This window comes from Columba livia, chromosome W, assembly GCF_036013475.1.
Source record: "Columba livia isolate bColLiv1 breed racing homer chromosome W, bColLiv1.pat.W.v2, whole genome shotgun sequence".
NCBI lineage: Eukaryota > Metazoa > Chordata > Aves > Columbiformes > Columbidae > Columba > Columba livia.
Window position 1 is genome coordinate 14,338,237 of NC_088641.1, and position 20,385 is coordinate 14,358,621.

General features: G+C 39.4%; 1 protein-coding gene across 1 annotated transcript; it reads left to right on the plus strand.

Moving 5' to 3' along the window:
- The first annotated feature begins 11,701 nt into the window (after positions 1 to 11,701).
- On the plus strand, positions 11,702 to 12,964 carry LOC135577218 (protein fem-1 homolog C-like). Its single transcript, XM_065045113.1, has one exon. It carries the CDS (start codon positions 11,702 to 11,704, stop codon positions 12,962 to 12,964), a length of 1,263 nt encoding a protein of 420 aa, XP_064901185.1.
- The last annotated feature ends 7,421 nt before the right edge of the window (positions 12,965 to 20,385 follow it).

A 20,385-nucleotide genomic window follows, 5' to 3' on the forward strand; every position in this document is an offset into this window, starting at 1 on the left:
GAAGAACATGAGAGTCACAGAAATGGAAACAAAATATTTTCTTAATACTTTGTCACATGAACAGTGCAAGTGAGGGGAAAAAGTGATAAACAGGATAAGCAAGCTCTTCTTTATTTCTTTTAGAACTGTAGAAAATAGCAAAGATACCTGCAGAATTAAAGACTTTTTTAGAAAAGCAGAAAGTAGTTAAAGCTGTTGGAAGGTAAAATGTGGGAAAGCAAGATGTGCGGTTCCAGCCATCTGGATGATAAAGGAAGATCAATACTAACATGACCTTCTGGACAGTCAAAGACATAATACTAACATAATAATATATAAAGGGCCTTGGACAGATTACTTTGAAGTACGTTTCTCATAACTGTAAAAAGTTATAGCCCAGACTCATGAGAATGGTATCTCGGGCCGGATAACCGCCCCCAAGCGCATGGGATGTGTGAATGTCCTTGGGCCTGGTCTGTGAATGAGTGGAAAAACAAGTGAGACAAACATCACATGATTTTAGTGTGTTTCTAATAGCAGTTAGTGGAAAAACACCTTTTGTAAACATCTTAGTCCAAGCCCATACCTGTAAATCCTATAAATTGTCAATGGTGAATAAAGAAGGTGGCCTAGGTCAGTTCTCTGTTTGGCCAGGCTCTGTGCCTTTTTTCCAGAACAAGATCTCTGCCTCTGCGTGAATCTCTGTCTGCATCCCAGTATGCATCGTCCCTAATGGCTGCAGAAGCTATGCTTTCAATGTGAATTAATTTGGCATTTTCTTTCTAATTCAGGGGCTTTTCCAGTACTTTACTTTTGGGTAGAGAAGCTGCAGGTTAAAACTAACAGGGCTTGATATATTTCACTGGTATGAAACAGAGATCTCGAATAGCATATTAGTTGTTGTTGTTTTTAATTACAAAATATATTTTGCTCTTAAAATAAGGAATAGTATGGATAATACCATAGTAGCAGAAACTTGAGTTTTTTCATGAGGAGGAAGAACCTTAGAATTAAACTCTGAATAAGATACAGGCCTAAGACCCATGTGCTTAGATCAGGATGAACATGCTGCATTTTGGCTGCATGCAGTTTTCTATTCTACTGCATTGTGAAGCCTGCCAGTGATCTGTAGTTAAAGGATCATGTTCCCTTACGGTGTTAATAGACTTGTGGAGTCTTGATCAGTGTTTTGCTGATGTGTTTCTGTGCAGTCTTCTTTTGGCTAGTCAGTGTTTGTATGGGGTTGGGGGAGATGCTTGCTCTTGTAATTCAAGTGATAGCGTGCTTTGATGTGCCTCAGAATTATAGATTTGGGCTTTGTTGGTGATCTTCCAGGGGCTGTGTTTGCTGGAATTGGATTTTCTATTTAAAATACATTTAATTTCCATAACAGAGATATTTTGCATGCAAATCATTTTAAAGGGATGTTACACCTGTAGTCTAATTCCAGACAGAATACTTGGACCTTGCACTTTAAGAAATTGCAATGGATATTTTGATGCTTTGCATTATGCTTTATCGCTTCTCTGTCAGACCTGCTCTAATAATGGAGGTTCATTCCCTTCCTTTCTGCAACTACTGATAAAGTACACCAGCTCTGATAACCAGGATGGTATGTACATAATGGTGCAGGGAATAAGAACTCTTTTTTTCCAAAAATAACTACTTGAAAGGCAGATTTTTTTTTTATTTTTTTTTTTTTCTGAATGTGGCTTGTAATTCTTTCCATTGCTGAGTTGCTTGGAATGTGGTGTCTTTCTCATTGAGATGGTATTCCTGGGTTTCACTGATGCTCTTTACTACCTCTGTCTCCCTTCAGTTGTTAAGACACATCTGCTAGCCAAAAGACTAACTTTCCTCTCTTCTAAGTATTAGAAAATTTAAGAACTGCTGGATTAGGCATTCATTTAGGTATCTCTTGAGATCTGTGCAGGAATGTTTAGTTGGAAATACTGTTTTTTGTTGTCTGTCATACTCCATACTACCATAAAAGTTAGAGGGAATCATGCATTTTGAAAATGTAAAATAATGATATGAAGTCTTATTGTTCTTAAATACTGTTAGCTATGGTGCAGTGCTTAGTTATAATGGCCTTGTAAAATAATGTGGAGGATGAGGCTTGTTCAGTTTACGTGCTCATTTTGGAAAGTTTGGAAGTATACAGACCTCACTCTCTGAGTACCTTATCAAGGTTATAAATATGGTAATGTTTTATCAAGGATTAGTATTATTTCAGTGTGGGAGGCTGAAAAGCATAATATTCAAACCTGCTGGGGGGGGATTATTTTTACAGACTTGACAGACTCAGAAGTAGGGGGATTATATGGATACATACTCTTTGCTATATGGCCTGTGCCGTTTAGTATACATGAAAAATAATTATCTTCCCTTGCAGTAAAAATCAAGGAATTTGACAGATTTGTTCTCTGTTATGTGAAATTGAACTTCAGTACAGATGCCTATAAATAAAATAATGAAAGAATGTACAGTTTAAAGGAATAAATTATTGACTTTCAGATGCAAAAAATAGTTCCTGTTGAAATTATTCACAACATTTTATACATTATTGTTACTTTGTATTATTTATCTTATGAGTTATCATTAAGTACTTTTGTGGCCAAGGGAACAATTATTCTCTTACAGAACATGGAACAACTTGCTGAGGTTAACAACTCTTTGCAATTTTTACTTAATTTATTTTTAAAAGGAAGGCATACCTTTAATTTTCCTTTGTCATGTATTCTAAGTGTAGAGGTATAAAACAGTTTACTTTTGCACTACCTATATTTGTACGTATCAATATATATATATATATATTTTATTTTTTTTTTCCAAAAAATCACTAAAGCTGCTAGAGGACTTATTTCCTTCAAGTGATCTGCTTAAAAGAAACATAAAATTTAAAAATGAGTGTTTTATGAGCAACTTTATGAAAGTGGTTATTTTTATCTGTGAGGCTGCAAAAATATATACATGGTTTATTTTAAACATATGAAGAAAAAATGATTTAAAGGATTGACTAGTGTGTAAAGTTCAGCATCTGAACATGTATTTTCAGAAGATATCTTTGGTATGATATCACACTGCTATCATATTTTATAAATCAAGTTTTAAATTTTAAAAGTTTTGCTATCCAGAAATTTGATGAAGCATTTTGTAAATTTTAGGAAGTGGATGTAGTTAATATCAGTTGCAAATCAAGCCAAATCACTTTGTGTCATTGCTTTATTTTCTTTCCTACCCATGTCACAAGCTACCAGACTATTTTGAGAATAATTTGCTTCTGAGATTTGCTTCTGACATAGAAAGGCACAACCTCATTAGACACACCTCCCTAGATGAGCTATTACTTTTTTTTTTTTTTTTTTAAAGACTGCATAGTTAGGGAATTAGTTCTGTGATACATGAAATATTTGTGTAATGTTCATACTACTCTGTTAAAGTAGGACTACAGTGAAAGAATGAAACATGAAACTATTACATCAGTTTAACATAATTTTTCCCTCCCTCATGTGTCTGTGAGATTGAGATTTGGATCATTCCATTTTGTTTTTTTTTTTTTTTTTTTTATTTAGAGAACATTTTTAGGTAGTACAAGTAGTAGAGTTTTATATAGATAGAACACAGTATTAACAATGCAATATACATTCTTTAGCTGAGAAGTGGTATGAATAGCATAATATGTCTGGTTCAATTTTGTTATTGTGCAAGAATGAGAAGTTTTTCATGTTGTTGTAATATTAGCTAGACTTCTACATGTGATCAAATTCCAGCAGATCACTTAAGAATTAGAAATGGATTAAGAAAGTTTAATGAAGTCTGCTTTGAAATAATCATCCTTAACTTAAAGAATGCTTAAAAAATTTGACTGACATCTCTGTATATGTTTCTCTTAGCTGCTTATCAAAGAGAATGACTTTCAAATAGTGTTTGTTTCTTTTCAGCCTATTTCCTCTTTAATACAGCAGTAGATATAATGTTGATTTTAATTTCTTATGAAAGAAATCATTTGTTACAAAAACTGGATTGACTTAACTGCAGAATTGCATAGTGTTCAGGCACTGTTTATTACTTGCATTATAGACAATATAGTATTTTTGAAGTGGATAATAGTTGATTTGCCATCCTTATATTTGAACATTTGAGTTTATGGGTAATTTGTGGAACACAGCAGTTAAACATTTACTTAGATATTAAGGCTATGTCCTCTTAAATTTTTCCTCAAAATTAACACTTGATAATTGCTAGGTAAGTGACTGTAATTCTTGTTATTTCTTAAGGTTTGCATTTGTGTTTTGTTGGGTGGTGAGAATTTTTGTTTAAGTTGACAGCTCTTTATCCATCTGTCTGCCCATGTCCACTTTTAGTCTATAGAAGCTTGTATTTCCTTCCTGCTGCTGTTCCATCCAGTCAAACTGAAGTGAGGTGTAGCCACTAAAAGTTAGTGGTGATCACTTTGCTTTATTAGTTTGTGCATTGTTTGCAATAATTGCTCTCTACAAGGCCTACTACAATATGAATAGCTAAAAAATTACCCTACTTCTGATATGCTGTTAGTAACTGCTGTTTGAGTAAATAATTATAATACTAACAAAAAAGCAAATCTATTAATGAAGGAGATCCAGGCGGAAAGAGTACTGAAAATCCTTGGTGGTTTAGGAATATTTCCACGTGTTCTGCATAGCTACACTGTAAATCAGTGATGTATAAACTGTCGGTTTATACCTGAATTTATGCAGAAAATGGCTAAGCTTAATTTGTGTGAATTTTTGCACTATCAATGTGTCATGGCATACATGTCTGGCAACTGATAAAAGAGTGTAAAGGGCAACACTATGTGGTGGTAGACCTAGAGTGTGCAATATGAATAGCTGCCATTGATCCCATTGTCAAAGCGAGCAAGATGTATATCAATAATTGTGAAGCAGTTGTAAGAACGTTGCTGTTACTAGTACATTTTGATTTGTTTGTCTTTAATGTGCTTTTATGTTATGACTTTTTTAAAATCTTAAAAATATTAACTTGAAGGTAGAAAATAAAGGATTGTGAATGGTAACATATAAAGAAGAAATAGTTGTGACCTTAGGATGACATTAGTATTTTAACAAGTACAGTATGGTCTGTAATAAAACATTCCAGTCTTCAAAAAGGGCAAGAAGGATCTGAGTAACTATAGACCAGTCAGCCTCACCTCCATCCCTGGGAAGGTGATGGAACAACTTATCCATGGTGCCAACTCAAAGCATATCAAGGATAAGAGGGTCATTAAGGGCAGTCAACATGGCTTCACCAAGGGGAAGTCATGCTTGACCAACCTCATAGACTTTTATGAGGGCATAACCAGGTGGCTAGATGATGGCAAAGCAGTGGATGTGGTCTATCTTGATTTCAGTAAAGCATTTGACACCGTCTCCCACAGCATCTGTCACGGAGGCAACCCACAAGGTCCAAAACCAACTTTTATTAGACCAGCGAGGCACAGGGTTTTAGCACTCCAAATGTGACTTAAATACAGGTTCGGATATCAGTGGAGGAAATTATTGAGAGGGGCAGCCACTAATACAACAGGAGGTCCACAGAGTGCATGCACGTGGCTTCACCAAAACAATGCCGGAGCCGTCCCCGAGTCCCGGAGGAGTACACACTTGCCTAAGCACGGTGTGGGATTATTTTTATAGAGATACACGTACTCGCAGTGAGTACGGAAAGTGTGCACTCGCGATTCCGCGAGAGTAAATTTATAATACGCTCGCAGTCCTGCGAGAGTTATTTTACACGTGCAAATGTGCACGGAATCCTACACGTGCTTATGTGGAAGCACGGGAGGAAAATATACTCGCGATTGTGCGAGGGGCTCTCGGCCGCCACTCGTGATTGTGCGAGGAAATAAAGTACTTGTGCAAATGTGCATGGAAAGAAAATATACTCGCAATCCTGCGAGAAGTTTTACTTACACCGTGGCGGCGAGGCAAGCGGAGTCTCCATCCCGGGGAGGGGGCTCTCCTGGCGGCAGCATCTTGCTCGTGCTCCAAGAGACCCGTGGCAATGGGCGGAGTCTCGACAAGAGTCCCGTTTTGTTATCTGATCAGACCTGACTGTAGGCATTGTATAAGCTTCTCTGCACCGCCCACACTGAGTGTGGGTGCCCCTGAAGCCTTCAAACATCCCCCACACTGGGCGCGGCTCAGTGTGCCTTGGCACTCCCTTCTGCTAATGTCCCAGGAGCCAGGGTGCTCTGGGCCAAACAAAAGAAGCTGTTAGCCTCAAGTAGCAGAGAAAGGGGGAGATGTGCCATATTAAAAGAGGGAGGGGGGTTGCAATCTGCCACAGCATCCTCGCTGCTAAATGGAGGAAGTGTGGACTGGATGATCAGGTAGTGAGGTGGACTGTGAACTGGCTGAAGGAAAGAAGCCAGAGAGTCATGGTCAATGGGACAGAGTCTAGTTGGAACCCTGTATCTAGTGGTGTCCCTCAAGGGTCGGTACTGGGACCAGTATTATTCAGTATATTCATCAATGACTTGGATGAGGGAATAGAGTGCACTATCAGCAAGTTTGCTGATGACACCAAGCTGGAAGGAGTGGCTGACATGCCAGAAGGCTGTGCTGCCATCCAAAGAGACCTGGACAGGCTGGAGAGTTTGGCGGGGAAAAATTTAATGAAATATGACGAGGGAAAGTGTAGAGTCTTGCATCTGGGCAGGAACAACCCCAGGTTCCAGTATAAGTTGGGGAATGACCTATTAGAGAGCAGTGTAGGGGAAAGGGACCTGGGTGTCCTGATGGACAGCAGGATGACCATGAGCCAGCACTGTGCCCTTGTGGCCAGGAAAGCCAATGGCATCCTGGGGTGTATTAGAAGGGGGGTGGTTAGTAGGTCGAGAGAGGTTCTCCTGCCCCTCTACTCTGCCCTGGTGAGACCACACCTGGAATACTGTGTCCAGTTCTGGGCCCCTCAGTTCAAGAAGGACAGGGAACTGCTGGAGAGAGTCCAGTGCAGAGCTGCAAAGATAATTAAGGGAGTGGAGCATCTCCCTTTTGAGGAAAGGCTGAGGGAGCTGGGGCTCTTTAGCTTGGAGGAGACAGAGGGGTGACCTCATTAATGTTGATGAATATATAAAGGGTGAGTGTCACGAGGATGGAGCTAGGCTCTTCTTGGTGACAACCAATGATAGGAGAAGGGGTGATGGATACAAACTGGAACACAGGAGGTTCCATTTAAATTTGAGAAGAAACTTCTTCATGGTGAGGGTGATGGAGTACTGGAACAGGCTGCCCAAGGGGGTTGTGGAGTCTCCTTCTCTGGCGATGTTCAAAACCCGCCTGGATGCTTTCCTGTGTAACCTCATCTAGGTTTTCCCGCTCTGGTGGGGGGATTGGACTAGATGATCTTTTGAGGTACCTTCCAGTCCCTAACCTTCTGTGATTCTGTGTGATTCTGTGATTTTTTTTTACGTTTTTTTTTTATTATTATTTTTGAAGTCAACACCTCAAATATAACTTAAACTATGTACACTAATATTTTGAAATTTAAATGTTAAAGTTTAATTTGCCCAGCTAACACAAGATTCTGACATGCATTAGTGCAAACACATGTAGATCTGAATCTTCTTCATCCTAGACTGTGTCTAGATTTGCATTGGAATTGGCTCCCTTCAAAAGACATTTCTAGTGTTTCAGACCTCTGCTGTGAGTGAAGGAGTATGGACTTGAACACACCCTGAACTGGATACGTGAACTGGTGGCTCAGCCTACACCCAGATGGATCTGGTTTTGGCTTCGTCACTGAGTGTTCCAGAAGTGAAGATGGACTGAGGAGCCAGTTGGTATTTACTTCTGGCTCGACAGCTGTAGTTGAGTTTTAACTAGACTTTCTTCAGCACAGCAAGATGACTTATTATAATGTGTTTGTGTATTGGCAAGCTGTTTTTGTGTATTTGTCTGCTTTTCATCTCTTTCTCTCTTAGGAATTTCAGGGTCTCATGCTTGTCAATCTGTAGGTATGAACAGTTTTCCATAATATAGAAAGAAGGAATTATAGTTTATAAACTACAGTTGACAAACCAAACATTTAATCCACCTAAATTTGGTAAAATATCTGTTCCTGTGATTGGAAATTTGGTTGGTCTCTGTAGAAACTGTAGTGTGACCAGACCAGTTTCTAGATGAAGCTCCTGTCACTGACTTAACACTTCATTAGTGACAAAGATTGCTGAGGGTATTTGAGACTGAAAATCGCTTGCTATTAAGACCTGGGTTTAGTTTCATGAGTCTTGATCTAACTGATAATTTTGGGTGCCACTTTGTATGGGGTGTCTTCTTCAGCTTACTTTTTTTTTGTAAGTGATAGTAAAATAGTTGGCTGCTATTCAAAAATGTTTTGGAAATAGAGCATTTAGCAAGTTAAACTCACTGTATGTTAATCACCTAATGTTTTGTAGGTTGAGTTTGGGGTTTGGTTTTTTTTTTTTTTTGGTTGTTTTTGTTTGTTTGTTTGTGGTTTTTTGTTTGTTTTTTTAATGTTTGGAACTTGCACTTAAAATTGTTTGAGGGGACAAAATGTCATCACAGCTCCTGTACTACTATAATTGTAAAAAACTGTTAACCTTCAGTAATAATATTTTGAAAGTAGCTTCTTGCACATCTTTGGTATGAATTTGATTAGTGTGGTAGCTAAATTGTTATTATCCAGTGTGCTCAGATTGAGACTCACTTTGTCTTGAATATCTACTGTCTGTTTATTGGAATTGAGAGCCATAAGCAAGTCTTGAAATGTGCTGTCAATTCTTTCTCTGATGGTTTACAAGCAAGTTTGAGGAAGAAGCAGCAGATTAATTTACATGTAAAGTTTCAAGAAGTGAAAGATTAGAAGAGGAAGTGAGGAGGGGATGGTTGGAATACTAGCAGGAGAACAGAGGCAAAATGTTCTGTGCCCATTAGAACGCTTTCATCTAAATAGACCCTGAGTTTCTACATCCTTGTGCTGTACACTAAAACTTGCAAAACTCTTGGGTACGCTTGTTCTTATCCTAGTGGTTTATCTACAGAAGATAGATTATCAAGTAGTAGCTTGATTTTTAACTCAAAAGATAAGATAGAGGTTTACAATGTAGATCTAAAGCATCTGGTTCTGCTGGTGACAAGTAGGTATTGAATTTAGAGGACATGATTTCACCAGGTATTTCTGAGTGTTGCTTTTTTTTTTCTTCAAACTTTGACTTCATATCCCCTTACCAAGTTTCTCATTAAAAAGGAAATAATGCTGTGAAGTCAAAAGCTAGAAGATACCAAGATTATTTACATAAACTGAATTCAGGTTCTTATAAGTGGAACGAGAACGAGGAACAAAATTTCTACTTCTGAAATGTATTTAACAAACAAGAGTATATCTTTTTTTCTTGTAGGTAGATATATACATGTACCAACCTCATATATTTTTGCATTTGAATTTAACCTGTTCAAGACAATATGACAATACATTCTGGGCAGTAAGAATTTGTTAATGGAAAGCCTTTGCCTCCGTCATCTTTTCAGTTTATTTAAATGCAATGTTCAGCTTTTAAGACAAATCTCTGGCATATTTTAGGGATTGATTTGAGTTATACTGGCTAAATGCTCTAATATAAATAGTGAACTGCACATTCTAGAGATCAAAGCCTGGGGGATGGGTAGAGTACATTAAGAAAATGTACAAAAGTGCAACTAAGATGTTGAGATCAAGAGGCTGCATACCTACAAAAATGTACTTTTCCCAAACATCAGCTGAAGACTTCGAGACTACTGCTTTGTTCCCCTACCTACTTCAGTTCTGTTATAGATCTAGAAATACAACAGCAAAGCCCACTGCAAGTCACTGTCTTGTTGGCATAGGAAAAAAAGCCTGCCAAAAATGCAAATGAGGAAGTTTTAGGAAACTTTCTCTCTGAAATTTTTAAAAGCCAAATCGGATAACTGTGAATGTACAGAATCCTTGGAAAAGGAGATCACACTTGAGAATGTGGAAACTTACTGATGGTGTAACACAGGGGTGTCAAACTCATTTTCACTGGGGGCCACATCAGCCTCACAGTTGCCTTCAAAGGGCTGAATGTAATTTTAGGACTATATAAATGTAGGACTAGTTACTCCTACACCTTGCTGGTGTAACAGATATTGATGATCTGATGACCAGTAAACCAGAATTTGCAACGCCAGTGGTGTGAGACATTTTAATTGGGGGGTGGGATTCTTACATGGGTGTGCTGTTAATTATTTTCTTGTTAATGTAGTGGGAGGCTGAAAAGTTGGTATGCATGAATCTGTAGTATATATGAAAAAGAAGCTAGGTTTAAATTGTGTAGTTTTGTGTCGTGGTTGAGATGGAAAAATGACACAGACAAAGTTCTTCTTATGTACAAACAGCAGTCTAACTTTATTACAGCAGACATTTTCTTCTATCCTCTTTATCAGCACGTGTCTTTTTGCAGGCTGCAATAACAACATATCATTGGTTAATTTTACTTCTGTCTCCATACCCTCAGTCGGGGGGTGTACGGACCTGCTGTAGCCCCCCACAGTTTTGTAAGCAATCAACCACACAAGAGGCTTTATGTTGGGGGGAGGGGTGGAGTTATTGGTTGTCCATCTTTGTATCTGCCCTAGTGAAATATTCATATATAATCTTAAGCAAAACTTTCTTTTACTTAAAGCACAGTAGTTAAATATTTAACTGTGTTGTCCAATGTTTTATTTTTTATTTGCTGCAAATATGTTTTTCAGTCAGGTGGCAGTAGTGCTTAGTGGAAATTTCACCACATAGTGTGAATGCCACCTGAATGCCTTTAGCATAACATTGCACATTCTCTTAATGAGAAATAACCTTAATGTAAATGATGAGACTTTAAAGACAAATGGCTGCATGTTGTGTGTTGAAGGCATTGTTTGAGGTGGGTTTTGTGGTGGTTTTATTTTTTTTTTTTTGTGGGGTTTTTTTTGGCTTTTGGGAATCCTGAGCAGAAGGGTTAATGTGGGACTTCAGGATAAAGACCCAATAAAGTACTAAGAATAGTGTGTATGTGTGTGTACATAGGCTTGACAAAATAAGCAGGTCCCTCAGAATATTCTAGCAGTCTCTGAGGCCCCAGCTGAGATGAAGGGCCTGTTGTGATGAGTTGTATTTGCCTTTATGTACAATTATTACTTTGGATGAAAGAGAGACCAAGAGGTACAGTGTAGAGGTGAGCAAGGCCAATGTTGAGTTAGCACAGCTTTAATTTTAATACAGATGTTATCTTTTTTTATCGTGGATGGAGATAGGGAGGAAGGAAGAAAACAAGGGAAGAAGGGAAAATATAACCACTTAAGATGGCAAGCTTATGTTTCTGTTTTGAACTTGAAAGCAGATACAAAATTGCTCATGTAGTAGAGAATTCTGGTTTAAGTTTTGAAAATTGATACAGTGTCCTTAAAATTTGTTTAATTCTTCTGGGTAATAATGTCAAGCATTTTGATTTGTATAACTGCCTGGTAGCCTTTATGTTTTAATCAGGTCTTGAATGTTTTAACTTGTCATTTAAGCCTTTCATAGTCTGTAGATGTCAAAACAGATTTTCTTTTTATTTTTTTAACTATTAGTGTGGTGATATTTGGGTTATAATTTGATTATGAATTATGTAATTGTTTTTCTTCTTTTGCTAGGAAACACTGCATTACATGACTGTGCAGAATCTGGAAGTTTAGAGATCATGAAGATGCTTCTCAAGTATTATGCTAAGATGGAAAAGGATGGCTATGGAATGACTCCCCTTCTGTCAGCCAGTGTGACAGGCCACACAAATATTGTGGACTTTCTGACCCAACGTGAACAGACTAGTAAAATAGAATGTATAAATGCTCTGGAACTTCTAGGAGCAACATTTGTGGACAAAAAGAGAGATCTGTCTGGTGCTTTGAAATACTGGAAGCGAGCTATGGAAATGAGATACAGTGATAGGACTAATATCCTAAACAAACCTGTGCCACAAACACTGATTATGGCCTATGATTATGCTAAAGAGGTAAACAGCTCAGAAGAGCTAGAAAATCTTATTGCAGACCCTGATGAGATGAGAATGCAAGCATTATTAATTAGAGAACGTATTCTCGGTCCTTCTCACCCAGATACATCCTACTATATTAGATATAGAGGTGCTGTCTATGCAGACTCTGGAAACTTTAAGCGATGCATCAACTTATGGAAATATGCTTTGGACATGCAGCAGAGCAATCTAGATCCACTGAGCCCTATGACAGCTAGCAGTTTACTATCATTTGCTGAACTCTTCTCCTTCATGCTGCAGGACAGGGCAAAAGGTCTGCTAGGCACTATTGTTACATTTGATGATCTCATGGGTATACTGTGCAAAAGTGTTGTTGAAATAGAGCGGGCCATGAAACAAATCCAGTGCCCTCCTGATCCAATACAGCTCAACAAAGCCCTTTCTATCATATTGCATTTAATTTGCTTGTTGGAGAAAGTACCTTGCAGCTCAGAACAGGAGCATTTTAAGAAACAGACTATTTACAAGTTTCTTAAGCTTCAGCCTAGAGGGAAGAATAAATTCAGTCCACTTCACCTTGCTGTTGACAAGAATACTACATGTATGGGTCGCTACCCAGTTTGTAAATTCCCCTCTCTACAAGTTACTGCTATCCTGGTGGAATGTGGTGCTAATATAAATGTCAGAGACTCTGATAACAACAGTCCTTTACATATTGCTGCACTGAACAACCATCCAGGCATCATGAATTTTCTTATCAAGTCAGGTTCACACTTTGATGCCACAAACTCACATAAACAAACTGCTAGTGATTTGCTGGATGAGAAGAAAATAGCAAAAAACTTAATCTATCCTATAAATCATACTATGTTGCAGTGTCTTGCTGCTCGTGTTATAGTGAATCATAACATATGCTATGCAGGGCACATTCCTGAAAAACTAGAGAAATTTGTTTCGCTCCATAGATAGTAGTGTGCAGTCCCAGAGTCCTGTTGTTATTGAAGCATGACTTGGTGACAATGTTTTTCTTGAACCCTGGTGTGAAATACCAGTATTCCCTTAGTTTGCTCCATCTTGCTGTTATTGGCTAAAGTGTTAGCATTGCATCTGCAAAGTTGGTTAACCAATATTTGAATATGCCATATATTAGATTTTGTGGATTATTTAGAAATGTAGTGCCATATTTAGGCTCTTAAAATTGTTTGCCAAAGTCTTGTCTGTTCTGATCTTATTTGCCTGTTGGGTGTTTAGGACTAAGTTGGATATTTTCCACTGATGTCTTTTTGCTACAAATGTTGTGTGGTTTTGCTTGAGCATTTCTACTCTTACTCTATTCATTTTCTATGGACTTGTTAAACTGCAAGTTGTATAGACTTGTTAACATTTGCAACTACCATAAGTGCTTTTTATCTTCTCTGTGCACTGACTTAAATGTGACTGTTGTGTGTGAACATATTTCTACGCAGCAGTTGGCCAATTTCAACTAAAGTGCCCATTTTGATTTGCAGTTTTGTTTGGAGCTGTTTTTGAGAACGCTGCCTTCATAGCATGACATTTTGGAGGTACGTATCACCTTTCTGAACTGGGGTTTGATGTTTTTATTCTAGATGTAACTGAGGTTGCTTTCCTCTTGATCCTCTGGAAATCTGTGCTAAATTTGTGAGAAGAAAATATCTCTTGTTTTCATGGTAATCCAGTTTTAATCTGGTAATCATTCTCACATCATTCAGTTAGGGGAAGAGTCCTCATCATGTACAACTGACAGCTTCCCTTTTGCACTAATGTCTTGCTTGTGTTAGTTATGTGACTAGATGTAAAGTTTATTCAAAATTGAACCTCTAACTTAATGATACACTCTAATGAGAAACAGATGAAATGTATGCCATAGCTGAAACTTACAAATCAACTTATTTAGCTACAAAAGAAACTAAAGCATGTTAGCAGTGTGGTGCTTATCAGTCTGGAAATATAGGCATCATCAGTTGGTTGTCCGACAGATGGTTCATCTCTATCATCCCAATTAGGCTATGAGACCTTTTACAGCAACACTGTTAATTGTCCTTATCTTCCAAGGTGTCTGCCTCCATGGCCATAAAACTTCGGGAAAGAAAAGATGAGGTGTCATCTATCTCTTCTTCCCAAAGTAACAAAAACCAGACATTTAAGGCATAACAAGGTTTTTGTTCTGCTAAGCATGGGGGGAGTGCTTCAAGGTTGTCACAGTGTGTCGTGTAGACACTCATGTGCCTAAAAGTTGAGCCACTGAGGAACATCGAAAAAACTGGCAAGTGGATCAGGCTGCTAAGATTAAAGTAGCTGAGGTGGATTTGGACTGGCAACATCAAGGTGAATTTTTTCCTAGCTCGGTGGGCCCATGATTCTTCAGGGCATCAAGGTAGAGATGCAACATATAAATGGGCTCATGACCAAGGGGTGGACTTAACTATGGACTGTGGGAAAGCAAAGACGTGGGAAAGCAAGATGTGTGGTTCCAGCCACCTGGATGATAAAGGAAGATCAGTACTAACATGACCATCTGGACGGTCAAAGAAATAGTACTAACATAATTAGATCATAGCAAAATTAAGGGCCTTGGACAGATTGTGCTGAAGTACGTTTCTCATAATTGTAAAGAGTGATAGCCCAGACTCGTGAGAATGGTATCTCAGGCTGGATGACCGCCCCCAAGTGCATGGGATGTGTGAATGTCCTTGGGCCTTTTCTGTGAATGAGTGGGAATGTAACTGAAACAAACATAACATGAGTGTGGTGTGTTTTTAATAACAATTATTGGAAAAACATCTTATGTAACATCTTAGTCCAGGCCCGTATCTGTAAATCCTATAAATTGTCAATGGCTAATAAAGAGGGCCTCAGCCTGGCTCAGCTCTCTGCTCTGCCTGGCTCTGCTCTCGCTGCTAACAAGATCTCTGCCTGTGTGTGCATCTTTGTCTGCGTCCCAGTGTGCATTGTTCCTCATCGCTGCAAGTGGTGCCCCGTGTGAGTGTGTGACCCCTGGAGGCTCTTCATCGAGCAGCGTGTTTGGCGGCGACCACACAATGCGACGGGTGAGTAAATTTTATTTGTGGCCACATTAATCCCTAGGGTATAAATAGGGACAAACAGTCCTCATTGAACAAGAGAGCTGCAGGATTGCGTTAGTATGGGGCAAGCTGCTTCTCAGGAACATAAATTGTATTTGCAGGTTTTACTGCAAATATTACCTTCTTCTGGGTATCGTATTTCTGAGAAGCAGGTCACTTCGCTCCTGGTATGTGTGAGAGAGAATTGTGCTTGGTTTCCGAGTGAGGGGACGTTTGACAGTAAAATTTGGAAACAAGTTGGGGAACATCTACATGCACAAAAGAATTCAGGTTTTACAGTCCCTGACGGTTTGCATGTAACTTGGAGATTTGTGTACTCTGCGCTATCGCAGCTGCAGTCGGCAGAGCAAATAATGCAAGGGCAAAAAGGGGAGGATGGAAAGAAAAACATAAATGAGCAGGTTGCTAATGATTTGAGTCTTGACAGCAGTGACAGCACTCATCCTTCTGAGTCAGGCTCTGTAGATCTCGAAAAAGGGTCAGGTTTATATCCATCATTAATGCCATCACAGCTGTGTAAAGATAAGGCAGAAATTTGTGAGGAGCTGGGTCAGGAGTCTAGAACTCTGCCCTCAGCACCTCCTTTGCCTGATTTTAATGATGCTGATACAGAACACAGTAACCCCTTCATGACTAGGACAGCGGAACACAAAGGGGTGATGCAAAAATGCTGTGAAAAGGCTATGGAGCACGGCGATTTTTCTTTCGCCTTTCCAGTTATTTACAAACCACAATGACCACCAGAACATGACGGAATACCTGCTTCTGTGTGTTGCCTTTCCGAAAATCAAGCAACTTGTCAGGAGTGTGAGTTAATTGTTTTACTGGTTGTTGTTACATTTTCTTTGTGGTATTGTTTGTATAAGTGCACTGTAAGCCTTCTCCCTCTTGTGCTGCAAGCTGCTCCGTGCTTCCCCCTCCTCCCTCCCTCTTCTCATGGTTTTTACTTACAAGATGGGGTCGGGAACAACTGTTTTCAGTCACGTTCCTAAGAAATCAATATTGGGGGGTGTTTCAGAACATAGGCAAGCACTTGGAAATATGAGGAAGGAATGAGGCGTGGAAAAGACTTCGGGAAAGATAAGATGAGGTGTCATCTATCTCTTCCTCCCAAAGTAACAAAAACCAGACGTTTAAGGCATAACAAGGTCTTTGTTCTGCTAAGCATGGGGGGAGTGCTTCAAGGTTGTCACAATGTTTTTTTCTACATCCCAGCTGCAGCTGCTTGACCATATTTATAGTTATCCTCCTTGCCATTCTTGCACTATTCCCACACAGTCTTGTACACTCAGCTCTGACCCTCTGTCAGCAAAGGTGAAAGACCCCGTTTTTCACCATGCATCTACGTATAGAAACGTCCCTTAAGCTACTTCTGTGGGCCTTTCTCACCACATTTTAGAGCAATTCTGAAAGCGGCTACTTACCTCCGCAGTTCCTTGCCTCCTTTTAAATATCTTGTATTGGTGTTGCACCATTGAGTTGTCTGTGATGCGTTAGTAGAGAGGTGGACCAGTGGACTCCCCAAATCAAAAGGTCAGTGCGTGTTGGAGTCCTTCCCTATCCTGTCTCCCATCTGGAGCAGCAGGACAATTTGGGCAAGGTTTAAAATGTTTGTCCCATCTGGGTCACCAGAAACTGTTGTCCCACAAGCAGGGTCCAGTACCTGGTGTGCAATAAACCAGTCTTACACACAGAGCCAGTCCAACTCCAGTAGCTGGCACCAAATTCCACTCATACACATACAAGTCTTACCAGTAGTGGCACTTACTCCTTGTAGCATGCATACACAAGGGACAGAGAGTGAGATTATGCAGAGAGATAGATAAGAAAATATTTAATATGAAGGTATACGAAGATAGGACAGACTGCAGTGATCAGGTGCAGGGCTCAGCCAGACCAGCATACTGACCGGCCCCATTTTGCATATGACTGTCCCCTTTTATACCTCTTTCTGTATGTTCCTCCTTTCTTCCTCCCCAGTTCCCTTCCCCTGCATGTCCTCATGGGTTTGTACAGCTCTATCAATTCCCACGTCCCTCCCAGTCCGGGTTCTTGTTTTACAGTCTTATAAGTTGCAAAGTCCAGGTTGATCTTCCTGGAAGTGACGTCTGTAGTTTCTTGATAGCCCATCACTTAATGTGACTGGTGAGGTTTGTTTCTCATCACTGCATTCCTTATCATTTGTCAGTAGGTTTGTGTTCTGGTATGTTCTTGTTTATGGCTGCCTCATTTTCTTATTTTACCTTGCTGCACTGAAAAAGGTCCTTGACCAGATACCCTTAAAGGAGCAGACACTCTCCTTCCACATACCCTTACATTAATAAATTTACCCCTCACTCTATTTGTCCCAGGACAGCACAGATGTTCCGCCTCTTGAGGCCTCCCACTCTGCTGTCACATCTTCCCTACTAGCATGCAAGAAAGAGGTTGAGTTTATCCTGTGGCCAAGGAATTTGTGCAGCACAACACAGGCCTGAAGGCTATGCTATACATGCAGCACAGGCCTGGGACTACTCAGGTTAACTGTTATGTGGATCACTAACTCCTCAATATACACTGGTCTTCCAGTCAGGATCACTACAGTCTAAAACAAATGCTGAATATATTAGATGTTAAAGAAATATTATTGACTCTAGGTTTCCTGTATCATAGTCTCGGATGTCTGTGCTTAATAAAAGTAATTTAACTAAAATGAAAAATAAAAAATAAATTGAAAGGTACAGCAAATAAACAGTCCTCTCAAGGGGAGGGACCTTGAGACAAGAGAGGCTTGGGCTTTTAAACCCTCACAATCTATGTACTCGTTCTTCACGTGTCCTTCATGCACTGTCCACATGCCTTTTTGTCCAATGGTAATTCTGGGTCTGGGGGCTTCTTTGTTTCTTATTGGATTCTCTTTCTCCATCTTCCAGGCAGCTTTTTTTCTGTTCTTGTCTAGATGTATTGCAGCCTCTGCTGATAGTGTTTCCTCTTTATCTCCTTGTACTGGTCTTCAAGGCCCACCATAACCAAGCAACCAGGTCAAAATAAGTTCAGGATATGCAGCCTGGAATTCCATCGAGCCTGGCTGCTCATGCTAACTTTGGCTACTCATTCTAAAATAGGTTATTCAAACAAAAGAATACAGCTAAAAGAATATAATACAATTTAAAAGTTAGTTTGATTAAACATTCTGTAACACAGACATTCAACCACCCTGTGTTCTTGGATGAGAAAGCTGTAATCCTGAATGTCCATAATGTTGAAAGTCTTGCAGCCATATACACAAGGTGATAAAAATCCGGAGAAGTCTCAACAGGACCCAAACTGTTTTCTGATATAGATGCTATTATATTTAATTCCCCAGAGGTTGCTCAAAGACACAAAGCCATAGACTGTATCAGAAGCAGGTGTCTCATCAGAGCAACTTGCTAAACATCCAGGGGACAGAGTTGCTTTGAACTATAGGTTATTTAGAAATATTTTATATGAAGATCCATAAAATGTTTAACAGCAAGTGGTACCACTATATCCCACTTTTCACTCAGTAGCTGGTTGCAATTGGGAAGAGCTGCATATAGTTGTAATTTGACTATGACTGATTAGTTGTCTTGAATATATGACTAAACATTCTTTTTCTCTCTTAACTCCTGGAGCATGTGTGTTGTTGGCTCAGGTTCTATTTACGTATGTGTGCTGAGTTCATTCTGGCTGGCAGGTAAGCCCACATCCAGTCACTTGCTCAGTCCTCTGCAGTGGGATAGGGAAGAGAATAAGAAGGGCAAAAGCAAGAAAAAACCCCAACATTTGTGGGTCGAGATAAAGGCAGTTTAATAAGCAAAGGAGAAAAAACAACAACAACAAAAACAACAACAACAACAACAACAAAACCCACCAAGTGATGCAAAAGCAATTTGCTTTTCATTGATGACTGTCAACTCTTTCAAGGTTTCTGTTACTAAGATTAGCAAACTGATAACTGTTCAGGAATTGTGCTACAATAAGCATCAGTTTTATCAAGATGGGTCCACTCATAATGTACATAAGATACTGTTTGTCCAGTAGTTCACCAATTTCTGGATAGTAAATACTCTCATTATCGTTTGCCATACATATTACTCATGAGTTATTCAGAATCCTGAGGACTTCATAGAAGATGCCTTGGAAATCACGTTCAGAAGTATTTCATGTGTCTGAGCAGAGATAAGGCTTGGTTAGTTCTGGCTCTAAGCAATGGACGGGCCAGGCATTAAGCTGTGAAGCTGGCATAAAGGTGATGAAATGAAGAAGTAAGCTTAACAGCAGAGTCAATTATATTGTTAAGCGGGCATTCTTTATTTTATCAGTGCTAGGGAACACTGGAAATCATCCTCCATAAGTGCTCCAAGGACTGGATGTTCTTGCGTTACTTATATTCACACAATTATTGCATATTCATTACAATTTTTGGAAATATTTAACATACAATATATCTATACTAAAAAATAATTGATGAAGTTAGTTATAATTGATTAGTTTCTTACTTACAGTACATCTATTCATTACTAGTTAAATATAAGCTAAGCACTCTGCGTCTAAACAATGTATCACTTAATCTTCTGTCTCCCTCTTGTCATGCAGAAGGTTCTAAAACTTGAAAAATATCCCCACGTTTTGCAGGTGGTTACAAAGAATTTATCGTGTCAATTGGATAATGATGGGTACGTCTTCTGTAACTTAATCACACCTCTATCCCTGGGAAAGTAATGGAACAGCTTATCCTTGGTGCCATCTCAAGGCATATCAAGGATAAGAGGGTTATTAGGGGCAGTCAGCATGGCTTTACCAAGGGTAAGTCATGCTTGACCAACCTCTCCCACAGCATCCTCACAGCTAAGTTGAGGAGCTGGGGTCTAGACAATAGAGTAGTGAGGTGGGTTGCAAACTGGCTTAAGGAGAGAAGCCAGAGAGTGGTAATCAATGGTGCAGAGTCTAGTTGGAGGCCAGTATCTAGTGGAGTGCTCAGGGGTCAGTACTGAGGCCAATATTATTCAATATATTCATTAGCGATTTAGACGAGGGAATAGAGTGTACTATCAGCAAGTTTGCTGATGACACTAAGCTGGGAGGGGTGGCTGACACGCCAGAAGGCTGTGCTGCCATCAGAGACCTGGACAGGCTGGAGAGTTGGGCGGGGAATAACCTGATGAAATTTAACAAGGGAAAGTGTAGAGTCCTGCATCTGGGCAGGAACAACCCCAGGTTCCAGTATAGGTTGGGAAATTACATATTAGAGAGCAGTGTAGGGGAAAGGGACCTGGGGGTCCT

Bases quoted from the DNA above. Each gene is read 5' to 3' on its own strand.
- LOC135577218 (XM_065045113.1), top strand. From the start codon at position 11,702: ATGAAGATGCTTCTCAAGTATTATGCTAAGATGGAAAAGGATGGCTAT.